The following is a 14,746-nucleotide window of genomic DNA, read 5'->3' as shown; positions in this document are numbered from 1 at the left end:
AATGCGTATTGCAAGTAAGATGAATTAATTGAACATTTGTAATAAAACATGACAAATTATCATCCACAGCTTCTCTCGGACCAATGAATCAGTCATAATAAGGTTCAGCATAAGTTACTTCAGTCTCCTTGGCAAACAGAATTGAGGGTAATACAGATAATTATCCAAGTGCCAGTGAGGACACAACTAAGAAACTGAAAACATAATCCCCCTGACAGTCATTAGAGACAAATACTAACCGTGTAAATAAGATACTTAAAATACCTACCCTCACATATGCAGCATAAATGAAGAAGAGAGAGCCCATTATCTGTGCGGTAATTTAGATTGACTTTGCAGAAGGCTTCATCAGAGCTGAAGAAAGATTTTACAGAGGGTTACTGTTTTCATCCTTTAGTAGAGTTTATTTCATTTGGAAAACATTTAAAAGAGAAACCTCAGTTGAAGCTTTTGCAAACATGGGGCTAAATTTAGACTCAATCTGCACTCTGTAAACCTAGAAATGCTTCATTGACAGCAAGTGAGAATCCAGACTTATCTTTCAGTAAATTAAATCTGAACCTACCTTGCATTACTCTCTGAACACACTGGTACCAGTACCATCCTGCTAAACAGTGCATCCCTTCTAAATTCTGATAAATCAGAGGGAAAGAAAGAGCAGAAAGACACTTCTTATAGGTAAGACTTTTTATAATAAAAGAAGGCAGTGTGCTCATTGACATAAAAATAAGAATTAAAAAATACAAACAAGTATTCATTCTACACTGATGAACATGACATAAGCACAGAACTGGTGGCAATTAAGGTAAGTCAAAGGAATACCCAGAGGGTCTTCAGAAAGTATGTCTTTTTCTGAAAACATGTTGAAGAAACACAATAAAATAACTACGTCAATACACGTATGTGAGAGCACATACAGTCCTGGTCATTGCCTTTTAAAACCTTATATACATAGTTCTAACTTTCTTAAAAATGATATGCCGTCTTTAGCATTGAATGTATTGACATTTCACGTTGCCTTTTTGAAATTTGTGATTTATTTTAAGAAGTTTCCATCTTTCTTTTCAAGTAGCTTTGATGTCTGACATTATTTAACTACTCATTTCCTTAAATTCACTTAAGAGTTAGGTTAGTATGGTTGGGTTGTGGTTGGACTTCATGACCTTTAAGGTCTACGATTCCATGAGCTTTTTGGATGGTGAATATGTAAGAGTGCAACCTGGCTGGGGAACACAGCTGTTGGCATGTGCCGTCCTGAGAAAGTGTCTGCAGGTAGGGATTTGAAATTCAATTTTAAAGATGATCTGTCTGTGTGTTCCTTTAAAATTTATTATTTTGGAACCTACAACTTAGATGTGCCATTAAAGCTAATTTGTTTGCAAAAGAATATAAATGTTTGCTCTAAAATATTGGCATTAGTAATTAATAGCCACTAATTATAGTACTGTGCTGTGGGACTCTTATCCACATATTCCCAAAAATAGACATTAAAGAACAGGCATCCCACACGTGAGAAATTCCTTCTGTAGGAAAACATTTGAAGCTGAACATACTGCCTAATAGGTTTTGTAAGCAGATTTCCTGAGCAATTTACCTAAAAACGTGCTTCAGTTCTGCCAGCTCCTTGTCTTTGATTTGCAGGTCATCTTCTAATCGCTCAATGATTATAGCATATGATTCACTGACTTTCTTCTTCCATTCATCTGTCAGCAACAAAACAGAAACATTTCAAAACATATGGAAAACAGGGACTCAAACAACACTGTCCCGCTAACAAAGCGCTAAATTTCTAAACAGAATTATATGCTATTCCTGCATTTTTCTACTGAAACATGAAAGCTTAATTAAAATGTTACAGCCATTAATCCATTCTTGCTGCAGCCAACACAGACACATGTATACTGATTTTGTAGATGGCTAATACGTATGAATTCTTGTCAGGAGTATTTTCAATCTAAACAAGAGAGAACTTCAACCATAGGTTTCATTTGTTAGTTCTTATTTCCTGTATCTTAGCATATATACACAGCATAGAAAGTTCACAAGTTTTAAGGTTTTTCTAATGAAGTATGAGTTAACACAATAATAGAAGCTCATATGACCTTACACGACAGTGCAATAAACTTAATTTATTATTGTTTTGTCTTTTACAGACAGACATGGACTAAGCTGTTATTATTGTAAGCTAAGAACAATACAATACCTTACCCTTGAATTCAAGGGTAAATTTGCTATGAGTTATTATCCAAAACATCATTTGCTTCTTGCAGATGGAGATATGGCTCGCTTAGCTTAAAAAAAAAAATCACAACAATGTTAATTACCAGTGCAAGTTTGGGTTGGTCTAGATTTGTAATTTCCCATTTGTTCAATAGATCTTCTTTGTTTCAGCAAAGTTCTTGCAGTAATGATTCCTCGTTCAAGAGCAGTGACGGCCCCACTGAAAAGCACTGATAGCCTCTGGCTAAAAATAAACCCTGTGCCAAATGGAATGTCATGCAACAATGACACGGAGCACAACAGCATGTGCTGCCGAGTATGAAAAAATAATACAGGTACCTAGTCAGCTTCTTTAAAAATCTACCGTCTGTTTCAATAGAAATGTTTGCTCTCATCTGTTGCAGATGTAAAACTGGTGGAGGGGAGGCAATTTGGCAGCTGGTTACCAATTTTGAATAGAGAAAGGCATTAATGAGGCTGAAACCCAAACAGCCTTCCAGGATCTGCAAGGAGAGCTGAGGGTCCTTGGTCTGAAGATGCCAGCGAAAACTCAGCTGATAAAGGTAACACCAGTTGTAGCACACAGGATGGTTTTGGAGCATCTGAGAATATTAACGATAACGTACACATTGTATCATACTGGACAGTACTGACTTCTCCTTTGGTAGCATTTGCATATGTTGCTACATTGAGGACATCTCGCCACCTTAAACTGGAACTGAGTTTGCTGATGGGAATTCATTATGCTTTGTATTTTTCTGTCCTCATGCAGAAAATTACCACAAAGCTTCTGCCCCTTCACAGCCACAGAGCTGCAGCTCAGCAAGCCAACACGTTCACCAGGCTGCTAAGAATGACCTGGACAAAGCAGGCCCATCACCCATGCAGACTCGCTGCTAATGAGGGAGGCTCTTCATTATGCTCTGGCCCTGCAACAGCTGGAGTTTCCCCCAAAACAAGGTATTTGAGCTGCTTTGCTCACATTCAAAGCAGACTGTGCAGAAATCAGTGGAGGGCCAAGATCTGAATTGACCTGAGCGAGCTGAACTCCCTGTTAGCGTTTTAGTCAGGACCCAGAACCACAATAAAGTGTAAAAAGCCCCTTGGTTCAGGTAGATTGAAGGCTGAAGAGACCAAAGTGGGCTACTGGGCTTTGTGATTACACATCTGAGCAAAGAAACAATTTCTTAATAAACTGATGTTATGAGCATGGATGATTCCTCTAAGAGTCTCTGCTTAAGAGACATGCAAGAAAATTGGTCAATAGCAAAATAACTCTGCCTTCCACTCAAATAATCAGAACCTCCTTTAATCTGGTTAGCACAGATCTGCTGTCTGCCCCTTTTGTATCCTCTTCCCTTCAAACAGGAAGACTTCAAACTCATTTTCCCATCCCATTTTGGGATTTATGCTCTTTTCTGTGTGTCTTTTTTCTTTTATTACTTTTTAAACTAATTTTATGTATATGTTGATATGTACATGTACACATATATATTTAAAGTTTGCTGGTTGACCTTGACAGTTGTTCTGTTTAATCTTCTCAGTTGAGGATTTCAGGCAACAAGATATGTAAATAGAATACAGAGACATCAAATCCTCAGCAAGCTGCATCCCACCACAAACAAACCTGAACTCCCATGATAGCTCCTGGCACATCTTGAGCTCATCCATTTGTTTGCACTGATTTACACATAAAACCAAGGACATATTCTGGAAGACTTTGAACTGCTGACAAGATGCCCTATGATATGTGACCAAATATTTGCAAAATGCACCAGCCTCTGAACTGATCCTCCACATCCAGTTGCCAAGCAACGAGGAGAGCTGTAAAAACGGCACCCTATGGGTAGCTGCTCTGCCTCTGCTTTTGTCAACTTAGTGCTGCTTTTCTTCATTCTCCTGAGAGCAGCTGCAGTCCAGGAGCAAACTTTCAGCCACCTCCCAGCCCATGGGCCTGCAGGACACTTGGCCATGAGCCTCCCTCCACCTCCTGGGATGGGAACTTGGTGACACATGGAGCATTCCGAGCATTTTGTGATCTGACCTTTAGGGTTTTTCCCTTTGACTGTTCAAAAAACCAAAATATATCTGCCTGTTCTAGAACTACTCTGAGAGCACAGGTGATGAAGAAGTGCTTGGAGGTTGTCCAGGGGCTGCATGAACCCTGCTCTGCCAGGTCCCACAGCTCCTGCTGCAGCTGCTACACGGTTCCCTCACCTCCTCAGGGCTCAAAGGCCGCCTTTTTCCTCATATTCAACACGCAAGCATTCACAGTTCTACATTGTGCCCTCACCACCCCTCCCTGTGCAGGCTGCAGGATGGCAGAGTAAGGACGGAGCTGTTGCAGCCCTGCTGCCCTCCCAACCCATCCATATCTGCACCCAGGGAGGCAGCGAGGAACCAAGCCAACACATCCGCAACTTCACCCACACCACAATGCTGGGAACAGAGGGGTGTGAATCCCACTGCTGGCTCTGTGAAGCAATTTCAGAATACCTGAATTCAGGGGAAAAATTAATAGCAGCCCAGCTTGTTTACAAACAGACACCAGAGAGAACTACACTGACTCCTGGATTAGACCATTTCTAATTAACGTCTATCCAAGCAGCACTGAAATGTTGAGAGCAGTGTTTTCTCAGTGAGTATTCAGATGTAATTACAGAATATTAAGCTATACAATTTTTAGTAACACTTGGGTATGTCATGTGAGCAGGGCATTAAAATATATCATTATAAAAGTAAAGCAGTAGGAAGCCTATAGCCCACATAACAAAGCAGGTGCTCACAACATCTCTTGTGTGGCAGTGGATTAGAGGAAGTGTACAGAAGCACAGCACTGCTATTTTGGTTATCGCAGTACTACAGTGGCATTTGCACTGGGATTAATCTTCCACATGCGCAGAAAGGAAAAAAGGAATTTGTTGCATCAGATTTAGGAACATGAAGCTGGAAATGCTGAGCAGCACAAACTCCTTATCCAAGCCAGGGAGATCCAAAAGATGGAACTTTCTTACCTTGGTTCCCCAAATCCTTCTGGCACGGATATCTCTTAGCTCCTCTTACCCCTTCCCCTCCTTAAACTAATTTCAGCTGCCCTTCCCTGCATTTATTTATTTATTTTTTGTAGTGCCCAATTGCTCACATTTCAATTCCCAGCCTAAAAGGTTACTCAACTAAATCTCCGCACCCAATTTCCATAATGTAATACATACAGTACCGCTAAATCTCTGTCCACTATTACATGCTCTCAAAGCAGTCAGTGACATTATTAAGATCATGTTCATTATGAGCCCTATTATTACACAACAGAGCAAAACTAATTAAATAACGAAAGCTGACATGAATAAAATCATTCAACACTCGTCTTCTTTGAGACCATATCGGTCAGAGTTGCACTTCAGGATGGATGGAGACAAGCAGGATCTGGAGGCCCACACAAATTCTGCACCCACCTAGGAAACTCAGTGAGCCCTTATCAAAATCAAGCTCCAAGTTTCAACAGGTGCCTCCTGTTCTTAGGAAGTCCTATCCGTCACTTTCAGCATTGCAACCTTTATTGTTCAGAGCACAGGAAGATCACAAGCAAGATGCCACAGCAATCTTGTTCTCAGAATCTGATATTAGAAACCAGAAAGACCAGAACAGCAATTACCTGTCTGTTAAATGTTACTGTGTGGCCTTGGACAAGTCTTTCGACTGCCATGGGATGATTCCAGCTGGTTGAATGAGAACTTGTCACTTGCTTTAGCAGTTGAACTGTGAGAAAGAAGTGAAACTTTATAAAGTTCAATATAAGTAAAATGCTCTGTCATCAAACTTCGATTATTACAGACGGGAACTGCCTGGTTTGAAGTCCTTTAATAAGGTGTCATCACATTATAGGAGTCCTTGCTTTAAGGACACAAATTTGTTATAGCTAAAACACACACACTAGTTAAGTATCTGTAATACATAAAGCAAACAATTATTTCTTGCCTAAAGAAATGCAGCAGATAATGTTTCAAATGTGTCATGAAGAATTGACAGAAACACTGGCTTGTCTGTTATTTCCTCTCTCTCTCTCAACACAAACAGTGATTAACTCAAAAATGACATTGCATCCTTTATAGGATGTGAATATCCTATATCCTTCTGCATTCTGCAGCTCCTGTGCTTTCTCTGCCTGCTGAACTGCTCACCCAGTGCCCAAAGTCACCAAGCTGTGCATGCTGCAGTAACACAGCAAAGGTCTGGTTGGTGAACGCACAGCTTTACCTCCCCCTGTCAGGGTACTTAACGAGAGCACTGCCATGCACCACCACTCTCAACGCACAGTCCACTTTCTCTATTTGGTAAAACATTTCCACTACTTTCTGCAAATTACCACTATTTTATTGATAGTAAGAAAAGGTTATGGGTACATCAGATGTTAAATGAGAACATAAGCAGTTCCTGTGGCTCACTGGAAACAAGTGGAAGCTCATACACAGAAGTGCTTACAAGTAATGAAATTACAGAACATGGACACATACAAAAACATACAGAAAAATTATTAACGGGACTCTGTATCAAAATTTGATTTTAAGGTTTTCACATTGTAAAGATGGTGTAAAGGTAGCTAATATAAAGACATTGACCAAAATGGTGATAAACAGTCAAAGGTTTCTAGTAAAGAAAACTCACCAATGTTGATGCCTTGACCAGACAGCTGCCGCAGCCTCCACTGGGAAGCAATCTCCAAGAGATGCTGCCTCAGTGGTGGTCAGCCCTTAAATAAGGACTCAGAGGAGGTGGAGTCAAAGTGCACCCCTTCCAGGAGCACAGCTAAATTACTCTCACCTGTGCTCCCACAGCTGACCCAACACTTGCCTCAGCTGATTAATCAGTGATTCAAGCTGTGATTTCCCATACACACATATTATGCAAGAAACTTGATTTTATTTAAAAAATGAAAAACAACATGAACCCAGATATTTTGATATCTGTGGAATAAATTCATTCAGACTGCTGTCATTGCTGATGGCCAACACCAACCAAAATCTGACCTCTAGAATTCTAGACAATATTTATTGTAAAAGGGAAACACAGAGTAGCATAAAAACTGAAAGCAGTTTAATGTTCCTTATTTAGTGAATCAAATCTATACCTGCTCCACTATGAAAATAACTGCGAGCACATCTCAGATCTGTACCAGATCCTGGTGCAGGACTGTGAGTGAAAGCAGCCACCTCCTACCTGTCCAGCCTGCAGCTGGTCCAGCACACTCAAGCAGGACAGCAGAACTCCACAGAAGGAATTCCGAGGAGAAATACACTAATATCTTTTACTTTCTTGTGATCTCGATGGAGCACTGGCCTGCTGACCCATGTGCCAAACATGGCAGTCTAAAACTATGACCAGGAGTGTACTACTTCTTTATGCTTTTGCTTAGAAGGAACTGAAAAGATCCGTTGTACATTTTGCTTACAATTACTACAAACTGGCAAGTGATAAATCACCCACAAATTGCAGACAAATTAAAGACAGGACATTTGTTCAAGCACCAGTCCTACAAATCACATTTCTCTTTTTGTCTTTGTAGACAGATTTCATCATGAATTTGATTTCTAAATTTCAGCATGTCTTCTACATCTTTGTAGGCAAGCATTTCCTCAACAGACAGGAGCTTAAAGCCATTCAGTGTAAAAGCTGACACACGCTGCACAGAATTTAACATGCTCAGTGACATTCTAACCGACTCACTTAAGCTGGAACAAACAGGAAAAATCCTTGCAGTCCACAACCCAAACCGTGAGCTATCACCAGAGAAGAGCTGGTTTGAAAGCTGCACACCCCAGAGGTCCAAGCATTCTCGTAGGCTGACTCCAAAAAACCGCAGTGAATTTGTATCTGACAGCAATTCTACATTCTTTTTCAGGTCATCTTCTACACTAAACACCATACTTACATACTTTACCTGATCATCAATTTTTACACTTAATGAACTCAGAAAACAGTTTGAAGGTATGTCTGCATCCAAATTTATGCAGGATCCACTAATAATGCAGTTCTCACCTACCAAGACTCCAGGTCCAATTCTAGAGTATTCAATAACGGATCCAGGTCCTACAAAGCACCCGGGCTCAAGTATGCTTTGAATGACACTTGCTGATCCACCCATGGTCTCATCTTTGTCAGAAGAGACGCTAAAAGTCTCAGGCAGTAAGTTAAGCTCAAATTTCAGTTTGCTATCAGATGTAAAATGAAACAAATACTCTTGAGTAGTTCCAATGTGATAGAACTTAGAGTTGTTTAAGACTATGACATTAAGTGAAGTTCCTTTCAGAAGAGAGCAGAGCTTCTGCCGTACTTCTGCTAACTGTGATTCCTCTTTTGTGACATCACTTGTATTTTTTCTGTAATCTTGAGTGGCTCCACATCCCAGGGCCTGCAGGAAGTCACCATATGCATCTATTTCACAGCATAGGGTATCAATTTGCTTATAGAATGTCAGTAACTGTTTTGCAGTGCTACAGTCAATGTAAAATATACTGTCTGTATACACACACTCTGAGTCCTCTTCCAAGTCACTGTAGTCTGCAAAGGAATCCAGCTGGGAAGAACTCCTTCTTACACAGACTGCACCACACCGGCGCATGGTCTCGACATCTGGTTTGTGCAAGAAACGACGGCAAGACGTGTATTCAAGTCCTCCTTTTCCTGAGAAACTGGATGGATCTAAAACAAACACTCCATGTGTGGTCCCGACTGTCAAATCTGAGGGGTGAGCTAACGCAGTAAAACCAGGCTTATCAAACATGATTGTTTCTGTAGTGCTGTAAAGCTCTATGTCATCTGAACAAGTAATGAGAATTCCTGGTTTCATGTGACTGGGGAAATCAATGTACATGGCAAGCTTCAGCTCCAGCATCTGGTAAACAGGATCGCCGAAAGGCAAGGCTGTGAAAATCTTGCCCAGTGCACTTGCATTTGGTAAACGCTGACTGTAACCACCTTGAAGAAAAAGACATCTTAAATTATACAGAGTACACTTCCTTAGAGCCCACAAGGCTGCGCAGTTGGTCCTATGCCTTCCATTCCTCAAAACAGTCAGATTTAAAAAAATGTTATCATATGCCTTCAAATATTTCTTGAGACAGATCTGACCTAATGTCGGCTTTTCAGAACACCTCAGATAGCTTTTATTAAACCTGTGGTTGATTTCAGTATCTTTAGCTTGATTCAGGGCTGGAATACAAACAACTTGTCTATAAATATAGACAACAATTGACTCTTTTTTGAAAGCTAAGGGAGAATGAGAAAACATTGCAAAGCGATTCTCAGTGAGAGATGAGTCAAACAAGCAGCAGTTTGGTAATGTGACCTCATATTTAGTGAATGGCAGCCCTGCCCACAGCAGGGGGGAGGTGGAACTAGATGATCTCTAAGGTCCCTTCCAACCCAAGACACTCCAGGATTCTATGACCTGGTTTCTTTCTTCTCTGCAAAGTGGATAGTTTCCCAGCTACAGCTTTCGGAAGGGTTTTGCCAATCTTGGTAAGGCAGCAAACATTTGTTCCCTATTTATAAGTTCCCTCGGTCCCCTGTGCAGCCTACAGGGAGGACGAGACGGCTTAAATGGGCATTTCAAGGCAGAAGTTTAATTCTGATATTCTCACTGATCAAAGAACTGAAGAGCTGAAATGCTTAAGTGACAGTTACATCTCCAGAAGTTCCCGTGGAAATTCGAATGACCACTTCAGCTCCATCTGAGATTACTTTTCTAAGAGAACTGTATTTCAGAATTCTAATTCCTTACATATCAACAGCGGTTTTTTTTTGTTTGCTTGATTTTTAAAGGTAACATTTTAAAGTGTGAAATGTAAAACAGAACTTACCAGAATGAATGAGTAGCACGATAAAAGAAGTCCATTTATCACCGTAGAGATTTTGCAGGCACTGAAGAACATGAAGTGTTGATCCACCATTTCCTATAGTAAAAAGAATATTTTTTATAAAGAGCTCCAATAATACACGCACTGAAATGGGAAGCATGCTGAGATCTGGTGGTGTTTATTAAATGTTGTTATTTTCTGCTGTAGAAATTGAGCTGTCACTTATTTTTTAAAGGTAAAGTTTTGTTCTTGTTGTTTGAAACATGCACTGATGTCTATGTGAAATTTCCTCAACCAGCTCCTCCAGAACAGCCCTTTGAGTGCACTGCAGCTGACAGAACCATGCAGGGAGGATGCACAGTCAGTCAAAGCAAAGGACACCTCGGCTGGGCAGGTCTGGTCCTCCTCAGAGCAGCCTCACCATCCAACACATCCCAGCTGGCCCAGCTCAGCCCTGAGCGACAGCTCCTGTAGGAAGTATCTCACAAGTTCATTTCTGACTTCAAACTTCCAGAAGGAAAAATGTAACACTTCTGATATTCTCATGTGCTTCTAAACCAGCAAGATTTCTGTAAGTTAATCTGTGCCTAATGCCTTATATTGCAGATGGCCTACTGAGGCTGCTTACCTTCTACATGCCAGAAATTGCAATATTATTATTATTATTATTGCAATATAATAATAATTGCAATAGTAATAGCATTAGAGCCTACATTTGTACTGCAAAGGACACCTTTTGAACAGGATTTTGAAGCCTTTCCATTGGAAGAGAGGAGTCATAGTGGTCACGCACAAAGTCGACATCGGTGTGACTCACTGAGTACAATTATATGGGTGCATTACGTGAGCACAGATACCCTGACGGAACAGACGAGGCACCAGGTGAGGTTAATATCACCCCGGCTGCACAGCAGCCCTACGCCCCGCAGCCTGACGGCTCGCACCGCCCTCCGTCCCGCACAGAACCGGCCGAGCGGGGCACGCACCGACTTTGGGTCCCGGGGGATCCACGAAGACGTGGTACCGCACACCCAGCGGCAGCTCCCCGCCCCGCAGCTTGGCGGCCAGCTGCAGCCGGAACGCCCGCTCCTGCTCCGCGTCGGCGGCGGTGATGGCGACCAGGTCCCAGAACTCTCCGGGCCGCACGGCTCTGCCTGTCCGGCGGGGCGGAACGCGCTCAGCACCGGGCCGGGGCCGCGCCCCCCGCGGGGACACGGAGCCGCGGCTGCCGCCCGCGCCCGCCCCGCTCCCCGCCGCCCGTCCCCGCACCCACCGCCCCACCTCGGAGCGCAGCGAACCGCTCCAGCCGCCGCCCCGTGTCCGCCCGTCGCGCCGCGCTCCGCCCGCCCAGCGCCGCCATCGCCCCGCGCCCCGCCGAGCACCGACGGGCGCCGCCTACACCGAGACCCGGAAGCGCCGGGCGGGGCAGACGCGGAGGCGCCGGGTTGCGCTGCCGGGCTCGGTCCGTCGCGGCGCTTCGCCCGGAACTGCTTCGTGCGGCCGTGAGCGTCGGGCTGTTGTGGAGGCTGCAGGGATTTGTCCTGCAAAAGTCGCTGGAAAAGAACTGGGGAAAAGAAAAAAGCACAAAGTGAAATGCAGCTACCGAAAATAATTCGGGAATTATTAATTATTAATTATTAATTTAAAAAAATCCACAAACCCATCGTTTGTCATATCTGTAAACAGGAGATCACAGGCAGGATGGCAGACACCTCCCTGCCGCGTCCTGGGTGTGGGATGTCACCGAGGCACAGCCCCCACCAGCGCAGTGTGGCCGCAGTCTGAGCCCAGCTCACACTCTGCTCTCTCTATATGAGCACCCTGCAGCCTCTTGAAAACACCTCTCTGCTCTTCTCTTTTACTCTGAGAGCTCTGGGCATTAAACGTGGAGGTTGGTGGCTCTGCCTGTGGCAGGTGGGTTGGAGATTCATGATCCCTGAGGTCCCTTCCAACACGGGCTATTCTGTGATTCTGTTCACTGACCTGATGTGACATTTCCAGCTGCACCCCGGCCCTGTGGAACTGTTGCTGTTGGTGCCACTTGCTTCCCAGGGCAGCCCTGCGCTTGTGCCTGGGGAGCATCGTGCAGGCTCTGCATTGCTGTAGCTGGGAACAGGTTACCTGGTGTTCAAAGGGCAATGAAAGGGGTTTGACTTAAGAGCTGTACTTCAAAATAAACTCCTTCCCAGTATTTTGCACATGTTTTAGGAGTTGTCAATAAACAACTGGGAAGTCACTGTGACAGCACCTATGCTGTGAGCTGGCCGTGGCTTCTTGCCTTTCCTCCTCTGAAGGTTTAATCAGCCTCTCTGCAACCCGCTGCCCTGCCCTGGTCTTATCCTGCAGGCTTTCCTGAAGCACACGTCTTCCAGTTCTCAGATTTAAGCAGTGATTAATCTACTATTTAATCTTTTATTCACGGAACAAGAACTGAACTTCTGAGCTGTAGGTGTGCAAAAGAGAGAACGAGGCAGATGAACCAGAAGGAACACTGCTGTGTCTGCTTTCCCCTTTTGCCCTGTTACTCGCACCCTGAACTGTGGCATGGTTGTACTAATTGTGTCACTAAATTGTTTGGAAAGCTGTGTCCTCCACATGTGTAATTTACCCCTCAATTAATGAGAATGAGACCTAAGAGAGTTGGTTCTCGTATATTCCCAGCTAATGCCCTCTGTGCACTGTTAGATCCTTCAGCTTTTGTAGATGCATCTTTGTCTCCTGGAAGGCTGCACAGAAAGCCCTCACCCACTGCCTTCCTTCTCCCCTGAGTCCTTCCTTCTCTCTCCCTCTCTGCCCATTGGCAAATCGAGGCATTGGCTCTCAGGCTGAAAATCCTACATGAGAATCTCACCGAGCTGCTGGTCTGACACAGAGTAACAGAGTGAGAAACAATTGTAACTCCAGGCCTGGGGGAGGTCGAGACAGCTCTAGGAAAAGGGCAATTTCATCACTGAAAGAAATGGCTGCAGCTATTTTAAAAATCAAATGTGTAAGATAAGAAGCCATTCATTATCACATCATATCTGGAAGGGATTTTTGTTGTTGTTCAGATTTTTTGGCATGGGAAGAAAACTGCTGGTGAAGATTCATGTTTTTTGGATGTGAGGGAGAACACACCCCATGCTGCCTGTGGGCTCTGCTGGGTGTGGAGCTGCCTCTTGTCACCTCAGTGACTCCCAAGCTCATCAGCTGTGTTCTTTTGATTTATGCTTGTGATGAATAGTGAATTGGTAGTACACAAAATGAGGCTTAGTTCAGCTCACTCCCCTTCAGCTCTTTATTCTTCAGGCTAAGTGAAATAAAATCCAGTAGTGGTGTTGCAGAAGATAAATGGGAGACACAGAGCCATGTGAACTGCCTGGGTGTATCTGTTAGTCCCAGAGACAGGAGGGGTGATGCAGTCAGTGTCTACGTGACCCCCATGAGGGATTCACCCTGTGACTGCAGGCTGGTGAGATAGACACATGTGGAGAATAAATAAAGAACAATTATTTAACAGGCAGTGTAATTGGCCATAGGAACAGCCCACTTAGAGATCTGGTCGATCACTTGGAGTCACTAAATCAAATTGTATGTCTCTGCTCTATTCAGCCAGAAATTATGGGCTTCGGATAGGAATACTGAATGAAGATGAGCTGTCTTATCTGGAGGGTCAGACTAGATAATGACAATGTCTCTGTCTAGCTGTATATCAATAAATACTTACTGTTGTCCTAAATGCCAGCGGGTATGATTGTGAGCATACTGAATTACAGCCCTGCAGAGCAGTCCCTTGGGTCATTTTCTCCCACTGCTGGCCTTCTCTCTCAACAAGCCTTACTTCAGCATCTCCTGCACTGGGGTGTAATGATAGAACAAGCACATGCATCTCTGAGCATGGCTGTTTCACTTAGTCATATTAAAGCTAAATCCTATCAAAGTGTGTTTTTCTTCTAGGAACAGCACTCTTACATGCTCCCAGCAGAAGACGTGTTATCATACTGTTGCCTCAAATAACATGTTCAAGCTGTGAGTATTTATGGCAATGCTGAAATTCGGTGTCATTTCATAATTTGAACTGAGCTCTCATATAGACTTAATTGCAGAGATGTAATATTCCTTAAAAGCTCTTGTTCTTGGAATTTATAAAACACTGAGAAAATCAGCAGTGCAGATCTGAGCCACAGAGGGTGGGATTCTGCCTTCCTGCAGGAGCCCCGGCTGTGCCATGGGCAGCTCCCACCTGCAGCTCTCATGGTCACACCTTCTGCCTTGACTTCAGTCATTATCTATTCTGGTTCATTCTGCTACTTTGAGTGCACTCTGTGCTGCTGTGGAAATACACTCGTGGGCCTCCTCTAGGCCCAGACCAGATCATAGGATAACAAACTGTGTATTAGTATTAATAGCACTGTGCCATTGGACAAAAGGGAACACAGTTGAGAACATTTGACTGCAAATGGCCTCCCTCCTCCCCCCCACCCCCGATTAGTTTTTCTGTGTAGAATCAATTAATTTTTTAGCCATACCTAATTTAGTTAGAAAAAGCTTCTGCAGAAATGGACATAAAGTATTTTATTAAAGCTGTATGTGAGGCAAATGTTAAATATTTTATGTCAAATATTTTACAGGCACATCAGCTGTACTTGAAACTTCTTTGCCCTTTTTTTAGTTACCATTTGAAGCCAATGTCT

At 43.2% G+C, this 14,746-nt stretch overlaps 2 protein-coding genes across 5 annotated transcripts in view; both read right to left on the bottom strand.

Annotated features, from left to right (window-relative positions):
• LOC107317798 (serine/threonine-protein kinase TNNI3K) overlaps nucleotides 1-2,529 on the bottom strand; it is a 39,745-nt gene extending 37,216 nt beyond the window's left edge. The window contains exons 1-3 of one of the 2 annotated variants that reach the window (XM_032446366.1): nucleotides 2,325-2,529; nucleotides 1,595-1,703; nucleotides 269-354 (exon numbers count right to left, since the gene is read on the bottom strand). In XM_032446366.1, the coding sequence (XP_032302257.1) occupies nucleotides 269-354; nucleotides 1,595-1,703; nucleotides 2,325-2,526 (397 nt within the window). In that variant the 5' untranslated portion in view covers nucleotides 2,527-2,529. The remainder of the gene's footprint in view (nucleotides 1-268; nucleotides 355-1,594; nucleotides 1,704-2,324) is intronic. The other variant, XM_015870887.2, reaches the window with a different exon arrangement.
• A 4,591-nt stretch (nucleotides 2,530-7,120) lies between these two features.
• FPGT (fucose-1-phosphate guanylyltransferase) lies at nucleotides 7,121-11,752 on the bottom strand. 3 transcript variants are annotated; one of them, XM_015870888.2, is made up of 5 exons: nucleotides 11,734-11,752; nucleotides 11,347-11,637; nucleotides 11,060-11,227; nucleotides 10,077-10,169; nucleotides 7,121-9,192 (listed from the first exon to the last, which is right to left on the bottom strand). In XM_015870888.2, the coding sequence occupies exons 1-5, from the start codon at nucleotides 11,735-11,737 to the stop codon at nucleotides 7,748-7,750; spliced, it is 2,001 nt and encodes a 666-aa protein (XP_015726374.1). In that variant the 5' UTR covers nucleotides 11,738-11,752; the 3' UTR covers nucleotides 7,121-7,747. The 3 variants fall into 3 exon arrangements, with proteins under 3 accessions (XP_015726374.1, XP_015726375.1, XP_015726377.1); XM_015870889.2 differs by lacking the exon at nucleotides 11,734-11,752 and having other exon boundaries at nucleotides 11,355-11,486; XM_015870891.2 differs by lacking the exons at nucleotides 11,060-11,227; nucleotides 11,734-11,752 and having other exon boundaries at nucleotides 11,355-11,448.
• Nucleotides 11,753-14,746: the final 2,994 nt, after the last annotated feature.

Source organism: Coturnix japonica, chromosome 8, assembly GCF_001577835.2.
Source record: "Coturnix japonica isolate 7356 chromosome 8, Coturnix japonica 2.1, whole genome shotgun sequence".
Taxonomy (NCBI): Eukaryota; Metazoa; Chordata; class Aves; order Galliformes; family Phasianidae; genus Coturnix; species Coturnix japonica.
Note: the sequence above shows the minus strand (reverse complement) of the source record. Positions and strands in the feature narration are given on the sequence as shown.

Excerpts from the sequence above, each read along its gene's own strand:
- FPGT (XM_015870888.2), bottom strand. Across the intron at positions 11,228-11,346 it reads CTGCGCTCCGAGGTGGGGCG|GCAGAGCCGTGCGGCCCGGA; the intron begins GTGGGTGCGGGG and ends CCCGCCGGACAG. Across the intron at positions 10,170-11,059 it reads TCCCCCGGGACCCAAAGTCG|GAAATGGTGGATCAACACTT; the intron begins GTGCGTGCCCCG and ends TTTTTACTATAG.